General features: G+C 32.1%; 3 protein-coding genes and 1 long non-coding RNA gene across 12 annotated transcripts in view; 2 read left to right on the top strand and 2 right to left on the bottom strand.

Moving 5' to 3' along the window:
* Positions 1 to 3,563: 3,563 nt before the first annotated feature.
* LOC131930549 (uncharacterized) lies at positions 3,564 to 7,138 on the top strand. The gene is made up of 2 exons (XR_009384136.1): positions 3,564 to 3,682; positions 5,446 to 7,138. It is a non-coding gene; the product is annotated as an uncharacterized LOC131930549 (long non-coding RNA).
* Positions 7,139 to 7,152: 14 nt separating this feature from the next.
* Positions 7,153 to 13,879, bottom strand: LOC131930547 (uncharacterized). Of its 3 annotated transcripts, none has more exons than XM_059287084.1 (11): positions 13,818 to 13,879; positions 12,177 to 12,261; positions 11,362 to 11,613; positions 10,551 to 10,632; positions 10,259 to 10,454; positions 10,086 to 10,153; positions 9,877 to 9,935; positions 9,697 to 9,788; positions 9,514 to 9,602; positions 8,605 to 8,832; positions 7,153 to 8,050 (listed from the first exon to the last, which is right to left on the bottom strand). In XM_059287084.1, the coding sequence occupies exons 2-11, from the start codon at positions 12,240 to 12,242 to the stop codon at positions 7,971 to 7,973; spliced, it is 1,212 nt and encodes a 403-aa protein (XP_059143067.1). In that variant the 5' UTR covers positions 12,243 to 12,261; positions 13,818 to 13,879; the 3' UTR covers positions 7,153 to 7,970. The 3 variants fall into 3 exon arrangements, with proteins under 3 accessions (XP_059143067.1, XP_059143066.1, XP_059143068.1); XM_059287083.1 differs by lacking the exon at positions 13,818 to 13,879 and adding an exon at positions 13,450 to 13,589; XM_059287085.1 differs by lacking the exon at positions 13,818 to 13,879 and adding an exon at positions 13,333 to 13,351.
* Positions 13,634 to 18,114, top strand: LOC131930548 (NADH dehydrogenase [ubiquinone] 1 alpha subcomplex assembly factor 2). Of its 7 annotated transcripts, none has more exons than XM_059287093.1 (7): positions 13,634 to 13,652; positions 15,162 to 15,369; positions 15,831 to 15,923; positions 16,616 to 16,656; positions 16,814 to 16,888; positions 17,421 to 17,487; positions 17,636 to 18,114. In XM_059287093.1, exons 2-7 carry the CDS (start codon positions 15,237 to 15,239, stop codon positions 17,710 to 17,712), a joined length of 486 nt encoding a protein of 161 aa, XP_059143076.1. In that variant the 5' UTR covers positions 13,634 to 13,652; positions 15,162 to 15,236; the 3' UTR covers positions 17,713 to 18,114. The 7 variants fall into 7 exon arrangements, with proteins under 7 accessions (XP_059143076.1, XP_059143072.1, XP_059143071.1 ...); XM_059287089.1 differs by having other exon boundaries at positions 13,646 to 13,696; XM_059287088.1 differs by lacking the exon at positions 13,634 to 13,652 and adding an exon at positions 13,666 to 13,780.
* A 622-nt stretch (positions 18,115 to 18,736) lies between these two features.
* The window catches only part of LOC131930550 (E3 ubiquitin-protein ligase RNF220), a 52,005-nt gene continuing 50,517 nt past the window's right edge, over positions 18,737 to 20,224 (bottom strand). The window contains exon 15 of the mRNA XM_059287094.1: positions 18,737 to 20,154. Coding sequence (XP_059143077.1) covers positions 20,083 to 20,154 — 72 coding nt within the window. The 3' untranslated portion in view covers positions 18,737 to 20,082. The remainder of the gene's footprint in view (positions 20,155 to 20,224) is intronic.

Here is a 20,224-nt window from a genome sequence, read left to right as displayed (position 1 = left end):
TTAGTTTTTAATAGATTTGAAACTAAGGGGAGGTAATAACAGGTTCTGCTTGATCTTTTCAATGTCGTCTGTAAACTGTCGTCACGGACGACTGCTTTCTCGGGGGTACGTGGGGGGGGGGGGGGAGTGGAAAGTGAGGGTGAGGATAATCGTCCTTCACGAGCTACTGAGCGTGTTTTAAAGCAAAATATTTTTAGTCACAGCATTTGTAGTGTGTCGATTTCACAAATTATGAATAACTAAAAAATAGAAAATAAAACAACTAAATAGAGGCGTATGCTACGTAGCGGGTCAGCTCGTACTTGTAAATTACCAAAAGAAATACAAGTTGTGATGATACTACTGTGTTGTAGGCCCATAATGTATGAATACGAATCAACTAAAGGCATGAGTGAAGTAACATTGCAAGGGGCCTCCGGTTGAAAAATACTGAAAATGGTGTGTATGACCTTGTGGCTAGTACATTGCAAGGACCTATAATAAAGGGATCCTAAATATTCAGTTCTCCGCATACTCCCCGTCATCTAATTCATGCCATATTATTAAGGAGTGGGCCGATCTATCTTTGTGAGGCGATTGGGTTTAAATCGAGGAAAATTGCATGAAATCATGTGTTGTAATAGACACCCCCCACCCCCATTCTTGGATACTTTATTTATCGCAGAGATAATTTCGCCACAGTGGACTATTTTGTAATGTTAGCACTCTCTAACCTGCGAGAACCTGTTCTCTTTAAAAAAAGAAAATCTTTAACCACCTCTAGCAAATCCACATTCGCTCACTTGAACACAACTCATAGCATTATCACACTTGATGATCTTGTCTCACCTAAAACAACACTCAAACACACGTGATACACACATTACAACACACAAAACATCTCTTAAAAGCTTAAAAAAATGGTTTTATGACGATAAAATATAATAGTAATACAGAATTTTAAAATTCTAAAAATTTTAGTATTCCTTTTTTGACAAAGCCCGGTCTACAGTGAGTGCATTAATCAATTATATTTCGATTTACAAAAAAAAAAAAAGCCTTTTATTTTAAAAAAAATATAGCAATGCGAAATGACAGCTAAAACTTTACTTCTAACACAACTTTTTTAACGGAGGGGAGGGGGAGGGTGGATACAGGTTAAAAAAAATTATGTTCTATTTTTCCTCTTTCGCCCATATGTTTTTAATTGCTTGGGGGGGGGGGGGGGTCGTCCATAAATGACGTCACACTCGTAGGGGGGGGTCCTTAATTTTGTGACGGTGTGTGATGAGGGGGGGGGGTTTCAGATGGTGTGACGTCACTTTCTTGCATTATAAAAAAGCTGAGCTAAAAACGAGTTTTAGCCGTTATTTCGCGTTTTAGAAAACGGTTTTAATTAATTGTAATAGGAATTGATCAAAATACTCGATGTTGGTAGAGTTCCAGAGGCGTAGCGAAGGGGCGGGGCCGCGGGGGACGTATGTCCCCGGGCGCCGACCTTAGGGGGGCGCCAAATTGAAAGTTTGAGGGGGGGTGCAAATGAAAAGTTCGAGGGGTGGGTGCAAATCGAAAGTTTGTCCCCGGGCGCCGGGAAGGGTCGCTACGCCTCTGCCGATTTCTGACAAAATTTTGGAAAAATATCGATGTTTTAAAAAAATTTCAACAGCATTTTTGAGGGGGTTGTAGGCTGAGGTGTGACGTCATTTAAAGGGGGGTCTGGCTTTTTGTGACGACGTGTGACGGAGGGGAGGGGGGGGGAGGTAAAAATCGGCAAAAAAAAAGCGTGACTTCATTTATGGATGACCCCTTGATGTATGTGTAGACTATGTCTTGAGTTTCACCCGCTTAGCCAAAATGTAGTAGCTTTTCACTTTATGTTTTCTATAATACAACTTGCCCGCAGAGTAATAAGCTTGGTACCATTTAAAACGTAAATTTTACGCCCTGTAATTCTGTGTAATTTTTTTTATTGTTGTTGATATTACACAATGTCTCATTTGACGATTGGAAACTATCACCGTGCTGATTTTTTTTCCACGGCTGTTGCGCGGCATTTTACCCCTATCCCTTTCATTGTTCAAATCCCGGTTGTTGTTTTCAAAGTACTTCTTTATTCTTTACAAATAACTGTAAAATATGCAGACTTAAATAGCCTTTATTGTATGCTAAACAAAAAAAGTTACATGACATTTTCTTGTTTTAAAAACTAAGCAATTTAAAAATAACTGATTTTGACAACATAAAATATTTGTATTAACTTTTTCCAAATGGTCAACATTTCTTCTTCTTTTAAAACACACCATAGCTATCACTAAAATTAAAAAAATAAAATCGCTCTAGATCTAGACACCGGCAGTCCAGTATACTGTTGGCCCTGGTGTCAAAATTTACTTATCGTAATTTAAAAAAAAAAAAAAAAGCTCTTTTGTCTGATTGTGAACCCCCGCACTCTTTTGATTAAACTTCAACGTATGTTTCACTTTCAGGCGCAAGCCTTATTCAGAGACATACTGTCCCCCTATATTTTAATAAAACTATCATGTGAGGTTTTTATCAGAAAATTTTTGCGATTTTTTTTTTCCAAATGGTCACATTTGTGTTCTTTACTTCACTTTTTAATTTTGTTAAAAAGTGAGAAAAGCAACCAATTAAAAAATTTAAATTACATAGACTACTTTTTTTAGGTTTGAAAAATTAGGTGTTTTCTGTGTGTGTGTTTGTGATGAGTGAGTTCAGATATATATGAATAAATTTGGTATCCACGATCTTAGAATCTCGAGTTCTTCGCAAAACAATTTTTAAAAAAGCTCTGGGTTTTTTTTTTAAAGTTCTGTTTGTCAAAGCATACTACTTAGATCTAATAGATTTTTTAAAATGATATTTTCGTGCCCTTTTTACTGCAACTTTTTATATATCTTTGAATCAAGAGGAACCAGAATGAACCAGCTTTATACGAACTTCCGACCTAGACCTAGAAGACAGCATTGCCAAATTGGCATTAGCTCTTTGTTGTACACTCAAATAAAAACAATTGCTACCTAGGACCTAGGCTACCGGCTACCATATTCTTTGTTTATATTCTAAATTTTTTACATCTTTTAAAACAAATATTCATCAGATTTTAATATTATTGGCAGACTTTGGTCACACACCTAAGAGTAAAAATGATAATTGATATCTTTCACTTCGATAGAATTGGTGAATACGTAACACCATTTCGGACGTAGCTGACGATGTGCCTTGTTGAACGAGAAAGGGGAGGGGGAGGGCAAAACGATTAAACTTGAAAGATGTCATTTATAAACGCCCCTTAGAGCTTTTGGACAAGGAAATGTTTGAGGTTTTGTTATTAAATAGGTCTGTTGAGTCTGTTGTTTCAAATGTTTGTTTTTTTGTTGTTGTTGAATAAGCAGGGTATTGCTTAAAGAAAAATACCAATCAAACTGAAGAAAAATATTCAGAGAGAGAAAATAGAGTAACCTATGCCCATGCTTTACAAATAAACTTACAGAGAGAAAAATTAAAATCATAACAATAGTCCTGACAAAAAATATATTTAACACACAATTCTAAATAATGATCTGGTCCCTTTTAGTGAACAAGGATGACCACTAGCGTACATAAAACCCTGCCTTTTCCTAGTAATTCATTAGTGACCCAGAGTTTTTGAAGGTACCCTATATCTGATTTGAGAGGAAAGCAGGTAGATATGTAGTTTAGACTCTTGTATTTTAATTTTACATTTTTATTTTTTCTGAAATTGACATCTAGATCTATTCATAGAGTAAATATTGTAGGCCTATCACGGTACACCAAAGTATCGCGGCTAAGCCAGCCAAATGTTTTTTTTCGCCTAACGAGCTGAAGTAGCTCAATATGACTCAATATGTGATGAATGCCTACTGCCTGGCGGCCTAGCTTGAACTTTATTTTAATCAATCTAGATTTAGATCTAGGTTTCTTAAGTAGATTGACTAGTTTCTAGATCTAGAATCTAGCTAGCAGATAAACTAGAGAACACAAAAATCTAGATCTAGATTTTTCTAGTTAACTCTAATTTCTTGACTATTTTCAACTATTTTGACCAACTAATCTAAAACTAATTGGCAATGGAGTTATTATTTTTAGGCCCTATCTGTCAAGAGTAAAAACAATGGTAGGGGGGCCTAGTAAATTATCTTGGCTCTTTTTGTAGCCTAATCAGTTTTAAACATAAATTTTTAAATAGATCTAGATCTAGATTCTATTAAAGCTAGTTTAATTTGCTTAGTAACTTAATGTTAAAGGATCAGAGTTTACAGCTGAGTAATTTATCTCAAAACTGGCTAGCTTAGTTTTCAGTTTCTTTTAAGCTTCTCATGCAATTATTTATACAGCTTTGAATATGAAATTGTCCTTAAAATTGCACTGGCAGTGGCAGTTCTGTTTTTTTAAGCATAGACTGATGAATTCCTCTACAAAAACCTTGTTTTCAAAACTTAAAAGTTTAAAGCTTACTAAATTTTTTAGAAATTACAATTGAACCTATTCTTTTGTAAAGTTTACCATACTGCTAAAGTTAGCAAATATCTAATGCTTGAAATGGCTTCAAAACTTAGGTAAACTGTTTTTTCAGCCACGGGATGCTCATAAAGTTTGCTTTACATTGAGCAGACTTTTTTAACTTGAATGGGGTACTCTCAACAAACCATTTTTTTAAATCTAATTATTAGAAAGCCAGATAACTTTCTTGCATTTTCTTGCAAATGAAGTAGTGAGACTACCTTTTTTTCCCCCCTTCATACTGGTAACCTTCCTTTTTGTTTAAAGACAAACATGAATTTTATTTTTAAAATCTCACATTTTATCAAAATTGCTCATGATTGGAAGTTTATATTAGCAGGGATTTGTCTTAAAGATAGTAACTGACACGTGCACTCTTTTCTTGTCTAGGTTATATTTTTAATTCTAAGCAGTTTCAAGTTACAATTACTGAGTTTTCACCTTAGTTTTAGTTAAAATACTTGGACAGACAATTTGAAGCTCAAATCACGTAAGGCTTTCTTGAAATTGGCTGACCTTAAATCTTTTTTTCTTTATTCCTTTCCCAACATGACATTTATTATGAAAGCCTTTTGCAATGTTTCTCAATTACTGGTACCCAGTTAAAATGGTTAGATTGGTCTAAATATAACTAATCAACATATACTACTTTGTGACGGGACTTTCACTCATAATCATTTTGATTTGCAATATGCAAACAGCATACCCAGTATCCTGACCCATGCAAGTTTTGCATCAGTGGCGAGTTGACTTACAGACTTGTAGTAATAGGATGCTTGATCAAATAAATTTAAAGTCATTTAAAGTGCTCAACCATGCAATCTCAGTAGTGCATTGGGGATAGTTACTCTTCTGCTACTGATTTTTTTTGTAACAAGATACACTTAGTTACCATTTTTTTTACAGAATCCTTTTTTTTTTCAGCCACAAGTAAAACAGTAACCGTAACATGTGGAACAGTGCATCTGATGAAATTGTAAGGTGATATTAAATCTCATAGGTTCCTGTTGCTACCATACAGAGCTAGACAATTTTTTCAACAACCTTTCATAATCTCTGTAAATCAAAGTACCCAAAGACATGTCGCTTGAAGGAAAGGGCTCTGACAGTGCCATGAAAAGCATTCAAAATGTTGAGAACTCAAAGTTCACAGCCCCGGCACAGAGTATACAGCAAGATTGTGGTGAAGCAGCTAAGGTGTCAGGCTTTAGCTTTAAGTCCTACACCAAGCAGTTTGGAAGCTGGCTGACAAGTTTGACGGAAGGGGAGAGAATTGATGTCTCTACCAAAGATTTGAACGCCATTGCACCTGTGTCATTTTGATATTTTTTCTTCACAATTATTTTCTTTTGTTACTTGTTGTACACTGTGAATGTAAATGGTAGTAGTGGACTTGTAGATATTTGAGAGTGGGTATACAAGCTTAACATAAAATACTGGTATTGATGAGTTTACAATCATTTCTGATTTCATTTCTTTTTCATTTTAATGTTTCATATAATACAAATGTTTGCAATGCAGCTATTTCCTGAAATTTCATGTGTACATTTTCTCATGTTTATTTACTATGCGCATTCTAAAATGAACAAGTCCAACGCAGTAACTTTATTCTGTGAGTGATTCTATGCCATTTAAAACAAAACTATTGTTTACTTTATTCAGCAGATCTTTCATTTTTTTTATAACTGTGGCCCCATGTGTATATAAAATGTTGCAATGCAGATGAGACCAGGTCAAATTGATGTGATTTGTGCTGGTATTTTTGCTATTTATTAATTTATTAATAATCATTGTAATTCTCCATTCATCAGTCATACAGGTTCAGTTCCTCAGGACTTGTTTAGTTCATCCATCTTGTATAAACCAATGTTGAATATAAACTAGTGCTAATCCAATAAGTAAAGAATAAATAAATGTTGACCCTTCTTAAATGCTGAGAGGGGGAAAATTTCAGGAATGTTGTTGAAATTGTAAACATTGGATTTGTGGTTTCAAGTTAATGACTCAGAAACATTTGAGAAATTGTAATTTATGTGTGGTTTCAAGTTAACGACTCAGAAACGTTTAGTTCAAGAAAATAACTTTGTTTTTTGGTTTCAAGTTAATCATGACTCAGAAACTTAACTTAGTTATTTTTTTTCTTCATTTTCTTTTAAATGTACTTGTAAATTTTTTCTTGGACAATTTCCTTTCAGTTTATGTTGTAAACATGTTGCCCATGGCATGAATATTCTCACTGAAGATCTGAATTTCTAGTCGTATTACACCTTTGTCCATTTTTGAAATAACAGAACAAATTTAAATATTTTACTTTGTTGTCCTGAAAATGCAATTGCTGTACAAATAGTATATTACTTGAATATATATTTATATACCGGTAACAAGGATCTACATCCTATTAATGAATTTTTGTTCCACCTCCTCTGCATTTAATTTACAGTTGCCATTCTCTAATGTAAGATTTCTCTGAAAGTGAAATCTTGATCTACTGGTATTCTTGTACATTTACTAAAATCCATTTATAATGAAATTATGGTAGTTTTTTAGTTTTGTTCTTTACTAATGTTAATTGAACTATTTAATGTGAATATCATGCAATAAATAATGCAACAACAAATAGTTTTACTGTACTTGTACTGGTAATTTAATAATTATTTAAATCAAATTTAACTGTAAGGCTGCACTAGGCTTTGAACAGTTCACCAGTGCTAATAGTTTTATCCTGACTTGTTTGTATTCAAATGCCTGGCTAGTTCCTAGGGCATACTAAAATTCACCTAATGCTGTAAAATCATACTGTGGAATTGGAACTGACCACCCTTTAACTACAAATCTTTTCTAATGAACTTTGTGGCCAGTATTAAAAATGGCTTCAGTGACCAATATTCCAGTTACATGTAGGAATGTTTCAAAATCATTGGTACAGCACAGAAAATGCAAGACAGAATATCATTTGAGTGAATGATCAATAAATATTCCATATGTCTTTAGCATCAATCTACAACTTAAAAATCATTTTTAAAGATTTGTAGAATTTACTCTTGGGAAGAGTATTGCAAATTACCAGTGTTTTATATAGGTGTGGGTAGTGTAGTAAAGTAGTAAGCCTTGCATGCTGGTTACATAAAATGCTGATGACATTTTAAAAAAGTGTAAATACTGTGTTAATATGCAGTGAACTGAAAATTATGTGTTTAGGTTGAATATTTCTTTTTAAATAGAGATGGATTTTACTTTTTAAACATTTATGAAGCTAACATCACAGTTAAAGCTTTGATTGGTGCTCCAACAGAAATGTTATACTTCATTTTACATGTTACAACATGACAACAGTGTAAAGCTAAAAACCTTATATTACAAAATTATAGTATATATACTAAAAATATAGATACAAATATTGAGCATATTATTAAAGATATTGGACATCTACTTTTACATTGCTGGTCCTTTCAAATGTCAAGGTCTAGATTGTCATACTCCAAATCATCTACATCACTAAGATCAAGGTCACTGAAATCAAGGTCTTCATCTGTAAATGGGAGGGGGGGGGAAATATCAAATTATTTGTCAGTTTTACCAATTGTTCAATATTTGGTAACAAAATAAAGAGTCGCTCATCTATTTTTTATTTCTAACCTATTTACCTAATAGATATGACTACAAATAATTGCACTTCATATAGGCCTACTGCCAAGTATAATTTTAGACGTTACTTCAAAACCTAAAAAACTTCTACTTTTAAAAGATGAATATTTTTAAACAAAAATGAACTATGGACACTAAAATAATTGACTAGATTATTTTTTTTTGTGCTATCCTACTGGGAGACTGTAACTTTTTGAAATGTATTAGAATATTAGAGGAGACATACGCCTATTTAACATTTGCAATTTCACATACCCAAATAGACCTCAACCCCACTACCTCAAACGATTAAAAAAAATCAACTTATATGTAGATGAACTGATTTTTTTAATCCTGGTATTAGTTAATTATCAACATAAAAATATAGAGAGAGAATTTCAAATGTTGCTTTTATTACTGAATTTATTCTTAAATTCAAATAAAATACAGAGATCCTACCTTTTCTTCTATAGTTCTTTTTGTACAAACTCCTAGTTTTGGTGGCAGAATTTGGTCGACTAAAGGAAATTCTTCTTGGTCTGTTCTTGTGCACGTCAAACTCACCATCTAGTTCCAAATCACTACAACTGGAGACATCAGATAGGCTAAGATCATCTAACAAACTGTTCCTAGATGTTCTTCTACCAGGGGTGCTAGTGGTTGATTTGTAGGATGTATACGGACGACCTGTTGAGTATAAGTATACTTGTAAAATTATATCAACACTCAAGTAATGTTTCTTAGACATATTTCGTCTTTTATTGATAAAATAATGTTAGAGAAATGTAAAAATTAAACTATTTTTATTTCTACTTAACTGTGTAAACATAGTAAAAGTTCCTTATATTACTTGAACAGCATGATATCTCAAGAGGTGAGATATTAAAATGTAAATATTTACCTAAACAATATGGAATTTTCAAAAACCAAACAAGCTAAATTTACCATATGAGTCATTCATAAAGGATGTCACAATCCTTGGGGGGAAGGGTTTCTTAACTTTGTTGCAATGAGAGATGAGTGGTGGGGGGGGGGGGGGGATTGTTCAGATAGGGATGTCACAAACTATTGCATTTGAAAAAATAATGTTAGAAGTAGAAGCTTAATTTTAGCTCTTATGTTGTGTTTTTGAAAATTGGTTTTATAAATTGTAATTAATAATCTATGTTGACAGTGTTCAGCCAAATTTTTTTTTTAAAGAAATCAACATTTAAAAAAATTAAACAGCAACTTTGAGGAGTATTGTAGGCTGATGTATGATGTTGAGGGAGGTAAAAATCATCAAAGCATGACATTGTTTATAGATGACTCACTGCTGCACTTGAATAAAAAATTAAATAACAAATGTATGCATTCTAATTATTATACCTGAGCGGTATGATGAGCCAGCAACAACGGATGCATCTAGTTTTTTCTCCAGGCTGTCCAGCTTTGCACTCACAGAACTCACTGCCATTCTGTAAAAATTAGCATTTTACAGTCTACATTTGCTTCAAGTATATATAAATTATTATAGTTATAGTTTTGAAAGATTAAATTAAAAATTAAAACCTGAGTTGTTGTACATCTGAACTGTTATAGTGGAGAGGTACTGGCAATGGAGAATATAAAGGCAATGTTTTTTTACTTCTGCTTTGGTAATTCTGAAAAAAAAAATTAGTATTTGCTTATTTTCATTGTACAGATTATGAGAGAACAGAAGATTGTAATAACTTATCTTAATTCATTTACCTTTGATAATGTGTCCAGTTTTTCAACATTTTCTGACACAGTTTGAGATTCCATTCTATCTGTAAAAGAAATTGAATATTCAAAAAACAAATAGATTTAATACAATTTTTCGTTTCATGAAACAAAACAAGGATTGGCTCATTGTAACCTTACTCTGAAGTAAAATCTGAATCAATCGAAAAAAAATTATTAAAATGTACTTTATTTACCAATCCTCTTATTCATTAGTGTTAATTCTTGTCTTACTTGATCAAGTCCCTGAGAAAAATTTTCTTTGCTGTCAAAAATAAATTAAAATTTCTAATTAATTAAAATATGACAGAAATACAAAAGCTTTAAAATTTAAACAATAATAATTAGTATAAAATGTTACAAAACTCACACTGCCCAGAAATCTGCATCAAAAGCTGGAGTCACTGGTAATATTTGCTTTCTTCCTTGCTTTGTGACATTATGTAGCATTGTCTTTACTTTTTCTATTTCATGCATTACTTCCCTTTTAATGCTTGACATCTGCCACTCATTGTTGGCAAATTTTAGAGCACTGCTCATTTTGTCTGTTAGTGTCTCTACTTCACCTAAAATTGTTAAACATATTTTTAGTAATACACTTTTTCAAAATGTATAATTTAGTAAACTATTTAATTCTGTTGCTTGCTAAAACTGCTGTGTACCTTTCAAATGAGAAATTTGCTGCTTGTAAAAGTCTCTTTCATTGTCCAGTGATCTAACTAGTTTCTGCAGCTTTTCAATTGTCTGTAAAAACAAAAGACTCTATGTAGCACAGTCATAGATATAAGTTCTATTAAATAAAAATTACACGAAAAGAAATATATAAAAATAAGTTTAGCATAAATTTTTTATTATTGCATTTGTGAGATGAGAGTTATGTTTAATGGGTTTTTTTTAATGTAAACTAATATTTTGTGGATGATGTTTATACTTCAGGTTCATGTTTTTAAAACCTATATTTAAAATACATATTTTTACCAGGCTAATAATGTTAATGGAATTTTGTTTAACAGGCACAGATTAATAAATTAAAAAACATTTTTTTTTTAAAACTAGCTGTACTTTGTTGTCTAAAACATTTTGTTGACAGAAAATAATTGTAACTTTCTATCATCTGAAACCCCAGTGGAGAGATCCTGCATCATATTTAATGCTTTTAACAACAAAAACAAAAAAAAAGTGTCTACAGCTTCTAAAAGGAACTTTGGTGCTAAACATTATTTAAGTATAAGTTATAATAGGTGGAAATATTGACTTATCATATTTTCTATATGCCTACAACTTGTTTATCTTAATTTTTTTTTTTGACAGCTAGACATAGAACAGAACTTTTTTTGTAAGTAGGTCTAATCTACAGCCCTCTTTTATCTATATTATATGATGAGAATGGTTCAAAAATACTAATTCTTTGTGACTCAATATATAAATTGAAGATACAATATATAACTCAATATATAAATTGAAGATACATACTCTATTTTGAGTATTTATTTGCTCTTGCATGTGTTGCACCTGATATCCACTGATGGAAGTCATTTTTACATTGGAATTTTCAAATGGAGTCAAATATGTTTGATCTGCTGAACGCTCCTTTAAGTATGATGAATTTAGCATAGAGTCAAAATTTTGGCTGGATAAAATGGGTGGCACAGAGAGGGTTGGTCTTGTGAAAGTTTTTCTTTGATCTAAAGTGTTCAATGGACCAGGCCTAATGATCAGTTTATCCTGTGGGTATATTGAAATGTACAATTTAAAAAACAAAATTACAATCATAATGACAAACCTTGTGTGGTTTGTTATTTTAAATATCTTTAAAAAAATATTATAAAAATGTAAATAAAACAGTAAAAGTAAACAAAGAAGATGAAGTACAGTTCATCTGTTTCTCTGATTCAGCTTTTAAACATGATACTGTGGTCAGCTTTCTTTACTTTCCTTGACTAGATAGGTACTCATGAAAGCAGGGTGAATACAAAAATGTCCTGCAAATTTCTGAACTGGGTTGGTGTTTAGGAAACTAGTGAACAATTTACAATATATTTTAAAATGAGAATTTAGCATTAATAAAATGTGTGATCTTTTTAGCTATTTTGATTTGTAAAGTGGAGTATGGCAAACTAGGATTACATAAAAGAGGACAAAGGATGGATTTTAAGTTTGAGCAAAGTTCATTAACTTTTCAAAGACTCACTAAATATCATATTTGTTCTAGCTCAATCAGTATCTGCTGATTTTGGTAGCGTAGATAACTTATAGAAAATGTAAAACATAAATTAAAATATGATTACCTTGGCTTTAGTTAAATTTTCATCCGTCTCTTTCACTATAGAATAGAATGTTGTCTCCCAGTCCATTGGCAATAGTCAAAAAATACTTGGAGTAATATGAAATGTTCTGTTAATCATTTTATAGTTTATATTATTTTATAATGCCTAAACTTCTAAACTGAGTGTGATGATGCAAGTTATATGTTATAAATAGTTTAGAGGTCAAACAGAAGAAAGGAGAAACAACATAGGGTAGTCAGGTAGATCAGTAGAGTTGCTAGAGATGCCGTGACGTGCGGCGGTCAGTTAAGCATTGACTTATAGGCAGCAGTTAGAGATAGGTAGCGCTAGAGAGGAGTTGGTCAAGAGAGAGTGTTGTCACAGTTGACCAATGGAGCATGTAGACAGTTGAAATGTAGAAATTGTCTAGTGTTCGAGTTGGTCATGGGAATGTGTTGGGAGAAGTCAAGTGTTAGTTGCAGTTAGATAGTGTTAGTAGACAGTCACGTGTTAGAAAGAAGTTATAGCCTAGTAGGAGTGGAAGGCTGATGTATAAATAAATGTATATATAAAGAACTGTAGTATATCTTGAATTAGACTCGTGTGTTTGATTCGACACAATGTCAGGCATACATAAGAAGAGGCGATCCCCAGAGTTGAATATATTATGGTATACCAATGACCAATATACATATAAATCTAAGTCCTAAGTCATATATCTAAAAATAACTCTCCCCTCACACTGAGTTATACAGAATACTACAATTTTAAAAAATAAGTACAATAATTCTACAAGGTTTAGGTCTTATTTATTTAATTCAATTATTGTTAATTGTAATATAAAAAATAACATTTTTTGAAAATACATAAGATTATCATATTCATAAGATTAAGATACTAGATCTAGATTAGTTAGATAGATCTAGATCTAGTAGAGGGTAGATCTACACTTAGTCTACATGGGCTTAACTATAAAATTAAATGATTTAAAAGGGGTAAGGAACTATTATAATGGTGTTTTTGAAATAACAGAATATTTTAATTTTAAAAATCCATAATTCAAGCTATTAGGCCTATCTACTGTATCTAAATCTACTTCTAAGTTCTAAGACTATAACTGATAACTAGAATGTATGTAGATTTAGTATGTAGTATGTAGATTGAAATTCTAGACTACCTAGCTGGAGCTGTAGCTAGCTAGTGGCTAGTAAGAAGTAGTAGTACTAGTAGCTGCTAGTGCTAGAGTTTTAGTTCAGAGATCTAAATAATAACACTAAAAAATAGTTACGCCTACTTTTCAGCGCCTCGTTTTTGTTGATTACTCTTCATTTCATAATATTTATATGATTATATCTATAAAACAGTAGGATTTGTATTTTAAAATGCAGGTTTTGGCTTGTCCAAAATACTGAAAATATTCTGATTTAAGTTAATTCCCCTGTCGCTATCCAAGCTTTGGTGTTCGACAGGGAGATCACTAGCAAATCAGACTACTAGGTGTTAAACTTTATTGACTGAAGAGCACATAAGTCACAGTGACAGTAGGCTACGCACATTCACTATGACTTAAAGCCCGCAAAAGCAATGCCAAAACGCGAAATAGAATCTAGATTCTATTCATTCTTGTGACTCAACTACCTACAATATATTCTAGTTTATTACCTTTTTATATTTATTAACTTAGACAAGTTAGAGTCTTAGACTGTAGATTTAAATCTAGAATTATTCTAGAATCTAATCTAGATTCTAGAACTACATTAAAAAAAATTACACTTGACTACACTACAACACAGTTAGTACACAGTACTTAACTTGACTTAACTAGTGTACACTACACTGTCACTAGTACAGTAGTAGTACTACAGTTACAGACTACAGTTTAGTTTTAGCTCCTACTCGAGCCTACTCAGACCGAGCTACTCCTCTGCTATAACAAAACTAGACATTGGTACCCGTTACACATGAATATAGGCCTATAGACTATATAATTTTAATGTTATAGGCCTACTTCTTTGAGAAAAATATTTTATAAAACAGTTATTTGTTTTTACTACTCATTGAACGATATAAATTATAATATTAGTGACAAAGCAAAGAAGTAACTAATAACGAAAATAGCTAAAAATATGACATATTCAAAATAACATAGGCTATTAATTCCTTTTAGAAACACAAAATTATATACATTATTATTAACACCAAAAACAGTTATTTTAAGAGATCATAGAAATTTAAAATAAACTATAAAACTCTGTGCCGACTAATTAGAAAATAATATAAATAATCTTAAAATGAATCTATTCTAATTATGAGCCTTAACAAACAATCATCAATGCGGTAGGAATAAATAATTTTTTTAAACTTAGGCCTAAATACTTTAATAGTAATATTTAGCGTGAGTTGAGTTTCTGTTTAAATTACCTCCCCTGGCATAATTATTAAACATTTTATTGGGTTAGTTTTATTCGACACTATTTTTATTGAAATAAATACATTTTTTCTAGGAATATAAGCGAAAATGTTATTTGACATTGATCCTTTTAATATGTTATAGCAATGTGCATGTAATTAATACACTCTTCATGTTCTTTTGTTGAAGTATGCAAAGAGTAAAAACTTTTCAGAGTATGAAAAAATTTTAGTTGTTACTTAAGCAGACCGTACTCCCTTATTATAAGACAGTGCGATGCAAGTAAAATTACAGCATGTGGTGTTTACTTTTATGGTTCCAAAATCTATAGCCATGACAGAAGGAAGGAAAGACGTACTGACACACTACCTGGCCGATTATATTGTAGATTTACTAATAATCTATACTATTCTATAGGCCTACTCTATACTATAAATCCATTCTATATATAGTATTATACAGGCCTATATAAAATTAAATATAGGCCTATATAATATATATACAGAGAGGTATGGAGATCTAGACCACAATGATTATATGAGAACTAGAGGAAGGCATTCTATAATAATTTTCTAGTATTCTTTTTCTAATTCTAGGCCTTTCCAGTAGTATCCAGTAAAATTGCTAAAATTAGTAGGCTAAAAGTGGTTAAAACTAGCTAACAAAATCAAATGTCTCAAATTCGAGTCGGAATCTTGTCTAGAATTCTTACAAATTTAAAAAACACATTTTTTATAGCAAAGTCAAAGGCCAAGTTTGTTGGTTCTGATCAATTTGGCAATCGGTATTTTGAGAAAGCTGGCGGTGAGTACAAGTTATGTCATACAAAATTTGAACTAAATGTCTGCATGGTATTGGTGATATTGGAAATTCCCACTGACTCATGACACCCGTGTCTAGACTGATTCTAATTGTTTCTAATAATAGAAACTATATCAATCTAGGCTAAAAGATTTACTAATATTACAAAACATGATCAGCACCGACATCCACTTTTCATTGTTGTTTTTTTTTTATTAAAAAAAATGTTTCTGAGCCTAATTATTGAGTAAAGAAAATGTGAAATTTATGTTTTTGTATAGAGATTAAAATTACAAACAGTAAGTTTTTATTGTTATAACTTCATGCTATATCCTATGTATACAAATTTTCTTCACAAGACACTTGACCCACATAGCGTGGTTGTTTATTTAAAAATATAATACCAACATTATTTTTCTTGAGGATTTATTTAAAAATAAAATTCCTTTATTATATATCTGTAGATGATGAACACAGCATGCGAGCTTCAAGGTTTATTGAGAAAAAGCCTGGACAAGACTACTCAGATATTCCTCAAATTCCTGTTGAATGGCATGGTAAATATCTTTTATTTTGAACATGAACTGTACTTATTTGTTTGTCATTTCATACTAGGATTGTGGTTAAATCAGGGCGTTAAATTGACATTCATATTGGTCCGATCACAAAATTTTATTAAATGAATGCTGAACGCTGCTGTATTTATATGAGTAGTTTAAAAGCTTCCCCACTCCCCCAATGCCTTTCTTCAACACTAGTTAGCCCTAAATAAATAAATCTAAATAAATAATATATATATATATATATATATATATATATATATATATATATATATATATATATATATATATATATATATATATATATATATATATATATATTCCTTACAATGTATAAAAAACGGTATTTGCACCACAGCTCGTTTTAACTGTTGAATTTGTACTTCTAAGTTTTAAAATCTGAAATAATTTTCTTATTCTGTGTCATTTAACATTTTAAGCTCGCAGGGGATTTCTTTTAACTTTTTTTTCATTATCTTTGTTCAAGAATTATCAAAGACACCAGGATACAATCCAATTTTTTTTAATGCAAACAATTTTCTCCTATGCTGAGTACATATAGCTTTGCTAACGGATATGACAAATATGCTGTTGTAGAAAAGTTGTTTTTTTTGTGTTTTAATAGTACATAACATCCCAAGCACATTCACTTTATTTTACTCTTATAAATTGTGATTTAATTTTCAAAGCCTGGTTGAGAGGTCGCAGGACAGATCCACCAACTCCAGAGGTAAGGAAATCTGATGTTAAATGCTAACAGCCATCAAATTTACTTTTTACTTAATGTCTAATGCTACCAAGTAACATTATTACTACCATAAAACTGTTTAATTTCATGGTTTACGTAATTTTTTTTAGATTAATCCAAATTTACACCTTATCTGCAGGAAATTGAAAAGAACAATGCTAAAAACATGCAGACAAAACTCAGAGCTCAAGAACTGGAAAAAAAATTTGCCAAGGTATTAGTTTAACAGTTTTTCTTCTCATTGCCATGATTAAGATAACATCAGCTGCAAACATGAGTTCATCATCTACTGATGTAAAGTTTTAACTTATATTAGTATTAGGATCAATTCTGTTTATTGATGCACTTATTAATCCAAGTGATTGATATACCTAAAAATAGAGATGTACACCAACTGCAGGACAGAATGACTATAAATTCAAAAGTTTCAAGTTTAGTTCAGTCTCAAGTTTTATCATGTCTCATGGGTACCTCACTGACATGTGTAGGGAAAGTAAATGTAGCTGGGCATAGTGTTAACACTATCATATGACAAGGAAACAGATATACTCTGCTTCAGCCAACTTACTGACTTCAATCTAATAGCAATAGTGAAGGCTCACCTAGTATGTTTGCTTAACACACAAACTTTAAAAAAATAATTTAAAATTTGAATTTTAGTTTGATAACATATTAATATATTTTTTATCATTAGAAAACTTCTAATAAATTTTTGTTTCAAATCTTTTTTTTTTAACATTCCACAGCAAAACCTTTCATCAGATTCTGGTTCCCAAGCCATCACAGAGGACATCAAGCCTCCACAAACACAGCGTAAGTCAACTTGGTTGTAGATTCCAGTCATTCTTGTTTTGTCTTATTCTTTGCCAGTTAACTCTATTTATCCACCACCATGTAGCACATTGTGTCTGTTTTATTTTAATAAACCTCTGATTTTTTGTTAACAATGTACTTTTCACAGACTCATTTCCCGTTTATGAAGAGTATGAATATAAACCTGGCCAAAAGTATAACAAAGATGGTAGCAGTATCAATTGAATTTCTGTTTGGACGGAAAATTGTGTGTACATTGTTTAGGTACTTTTCCTCATCATAGAGTACAAGACTGACAGCTACATGTGTACTGATTTAAAAGTCTTTACTAGCCTTTCACCTCTTTTCTATAGATAGTTGATAATTATAATTATAAAGAAACTTGCAATATTTATGGATATTATACGGAAGAAAATTTAATACTAACATTATGTCTGTCTGTCTTTTCTTTCATTCTATCTATTAATTTCAGATTAAGAGTTCTATATTTAGCCTGCTAAGCCTACAACATTGTGATTAAGTCAATACAGTACCTAGTTATTTGGAATAACCCTTATGAGCATTAGATTTCAGACTCGTGTATATAATTTTGTATAGTTGGAAAATAAACTTTCAAAATTTCTCTGACATTCTCGTGATTTGGTTCTGTATGAAGGGTGATAAATGCTGTCTTTCTTTATTTATATGGATGGTTATTGACTTTATTATTTTAAACATGGGGTCTTGTCTATTTATGATGTATAAGAAAAAATCTGGATTTAGCACCCTATTTAAAAATATTAATCTTGTGTGACATACAAAAAGTAATGTAAGAATGAAGAAATCCATTAAAAATGTATTTATTCAGCAATAACTGAGTCATTTTGCTCCCATCTAGTCTATTTCCACTGTTACAGAAGTGAACTATGATCTCATTTATACACAAGTTCTTACAATCATATGCTAACAAGTATTTACAAGTTATAGACTTTAAAAAATTAGTCCTAACTCAAATTGGCTATGTTTGAGTAGTATGTAGTACTTAAAATTAACAACATAACATGAATGGGCTTTCATTTAAATTTGAACCCCTAGTCCAATCTGCCTGTTATTAAAAAAAACATTCCTCCACCAACCTATGAAATGTCAATAGGGGGTCATCCATTTATGATGTCCACACAGGGGGGAGGTCCAAAAAAAAAAATTGTGGACGTCATAAATGAATGACTCCTAGGGCTTAGCATGTGAGCTACTGCTCTCTTACTACTGTATGCTCCCAAAAATGCTGACATATGTAACTATTACTTGTTCTTAAGCAGTCAACTTACATACATCTTAAAAATTAACTTGTTTTTTTTGTCCCATTATACAAGAGCTGTACCCATTTACATAAATGGCATAACAATAAATTCTGGAGATATTTTATACTTCATAGAGACAAAACTACAGCTATATACAAATATATGTACAGAAAATGAACTGATGCCACCTTACCATCACACACATAGCAACAACATTGCCGGTACATAGGGCACCACTTCTTCATCACAAAGTTAAACAGCAACAGTTTTAAAAAACCTTTACACTTTGTATACTGTTTCTATACCATCCTTTATACACTTTACTGACATTTTTAACATTCTGTAACTGATATAAAAACTTTAGACTTTGTGTACTGTTTCTATACCATCATTTATACACCTACTGACATTGTGTAACTGATATTAAAAAAAAATTGTAGTCACCATAATTCAGATAAAAGTAACCAAGCTTTGCTTTTGATAATAAAAAAATATGTCAGCCAAATGCACTTAAACTCAGTGGCCTAAACAAAATCTTCCTGTTCAGACAATATACAAAAGCAAAAGACTTAATTTGATAATGGCAAGATTTTTTTTATAAGACTTCTGCTGATGGTATATCTGTACCGTAAGAAGGCAAGAAATACAATTTTTACATGGGCTAAATTCCTCCACATAATCACTTGTCTGATCACATTGTACAGCAAAATATTTAGATGCTCCACACTCGTAGCAAGCTGCTCAGCAGACAGCAGTAAGAGAAATTTTCATCATCCCGTCACAGAGCAACTGGTCATCATTCCCTGCCACAAAGAGCTGTTCATCATCCCCGGTAGTCCATCATTCCCTGTCACAGACAATTGGTCTCATTCCCTGTCACAGACAATTGGTCATCATTCCCTGTCATAGACAATTGGTCATCATCCCCTGCCACAAAGAGCTGTTCATCATCCCCGGTAGTCCATCATTCCCTGTCACAAAGAGCTGTTCATCATTCCCTGCCACAAAGAGCTGTTCATCATCCCCGGTAGTCCATCATTCCCTGTCACAAAGAGCTGTTCATCATTCCCTGCCACAAAGAGCTGTTCATCATCCCCGGTAGTCCATCATTCCCTGTCACAAAGAGCTGTTCATCATTCCCTGCCACAAAGAGCTGTTCATCATCCCCGGTAGTCCATCATTCCCTGTCACAAAGAGCTGTTCATCATTCCCTGCCACAAAGAGCTGTTCATCATCCCTGGTAGTCCCATCCTCTGTCACAGACAACTGTCACATCCTCCCATCACACTTCCACCAGACCTAACACAGAGATGTCCTATAAGTAGACCCTGCGCAGGTCTGTGGGGGCGGTGATCATGTTGCACTGTGGGCATAACTTCTTGGCTCCCTGTTGACAAACACAGTTGTACTGTCATTTAGCTTTTATAAAGGTACCCAGGTTAAAGTAAATAAAACTA

This window comes from Physella acuta, unplaced genomic scaffold, assembly GCF_028476545.2.
Source record: "Physella acuta isolate Inbredline_101_S28 unplaced genomic scaffold, ASM2847654v3 ptg001798l, whole genome shotgun sequence".
NCBI lineage: Eukaryota > Metazoa > Mollusca > Gastropoda > Physidae > Physella > Physella acuta.
Note: the sequence above shows the minus strand (reverse complement) of the source record. Positions and strands in the feature narration are given on the sequence as shown.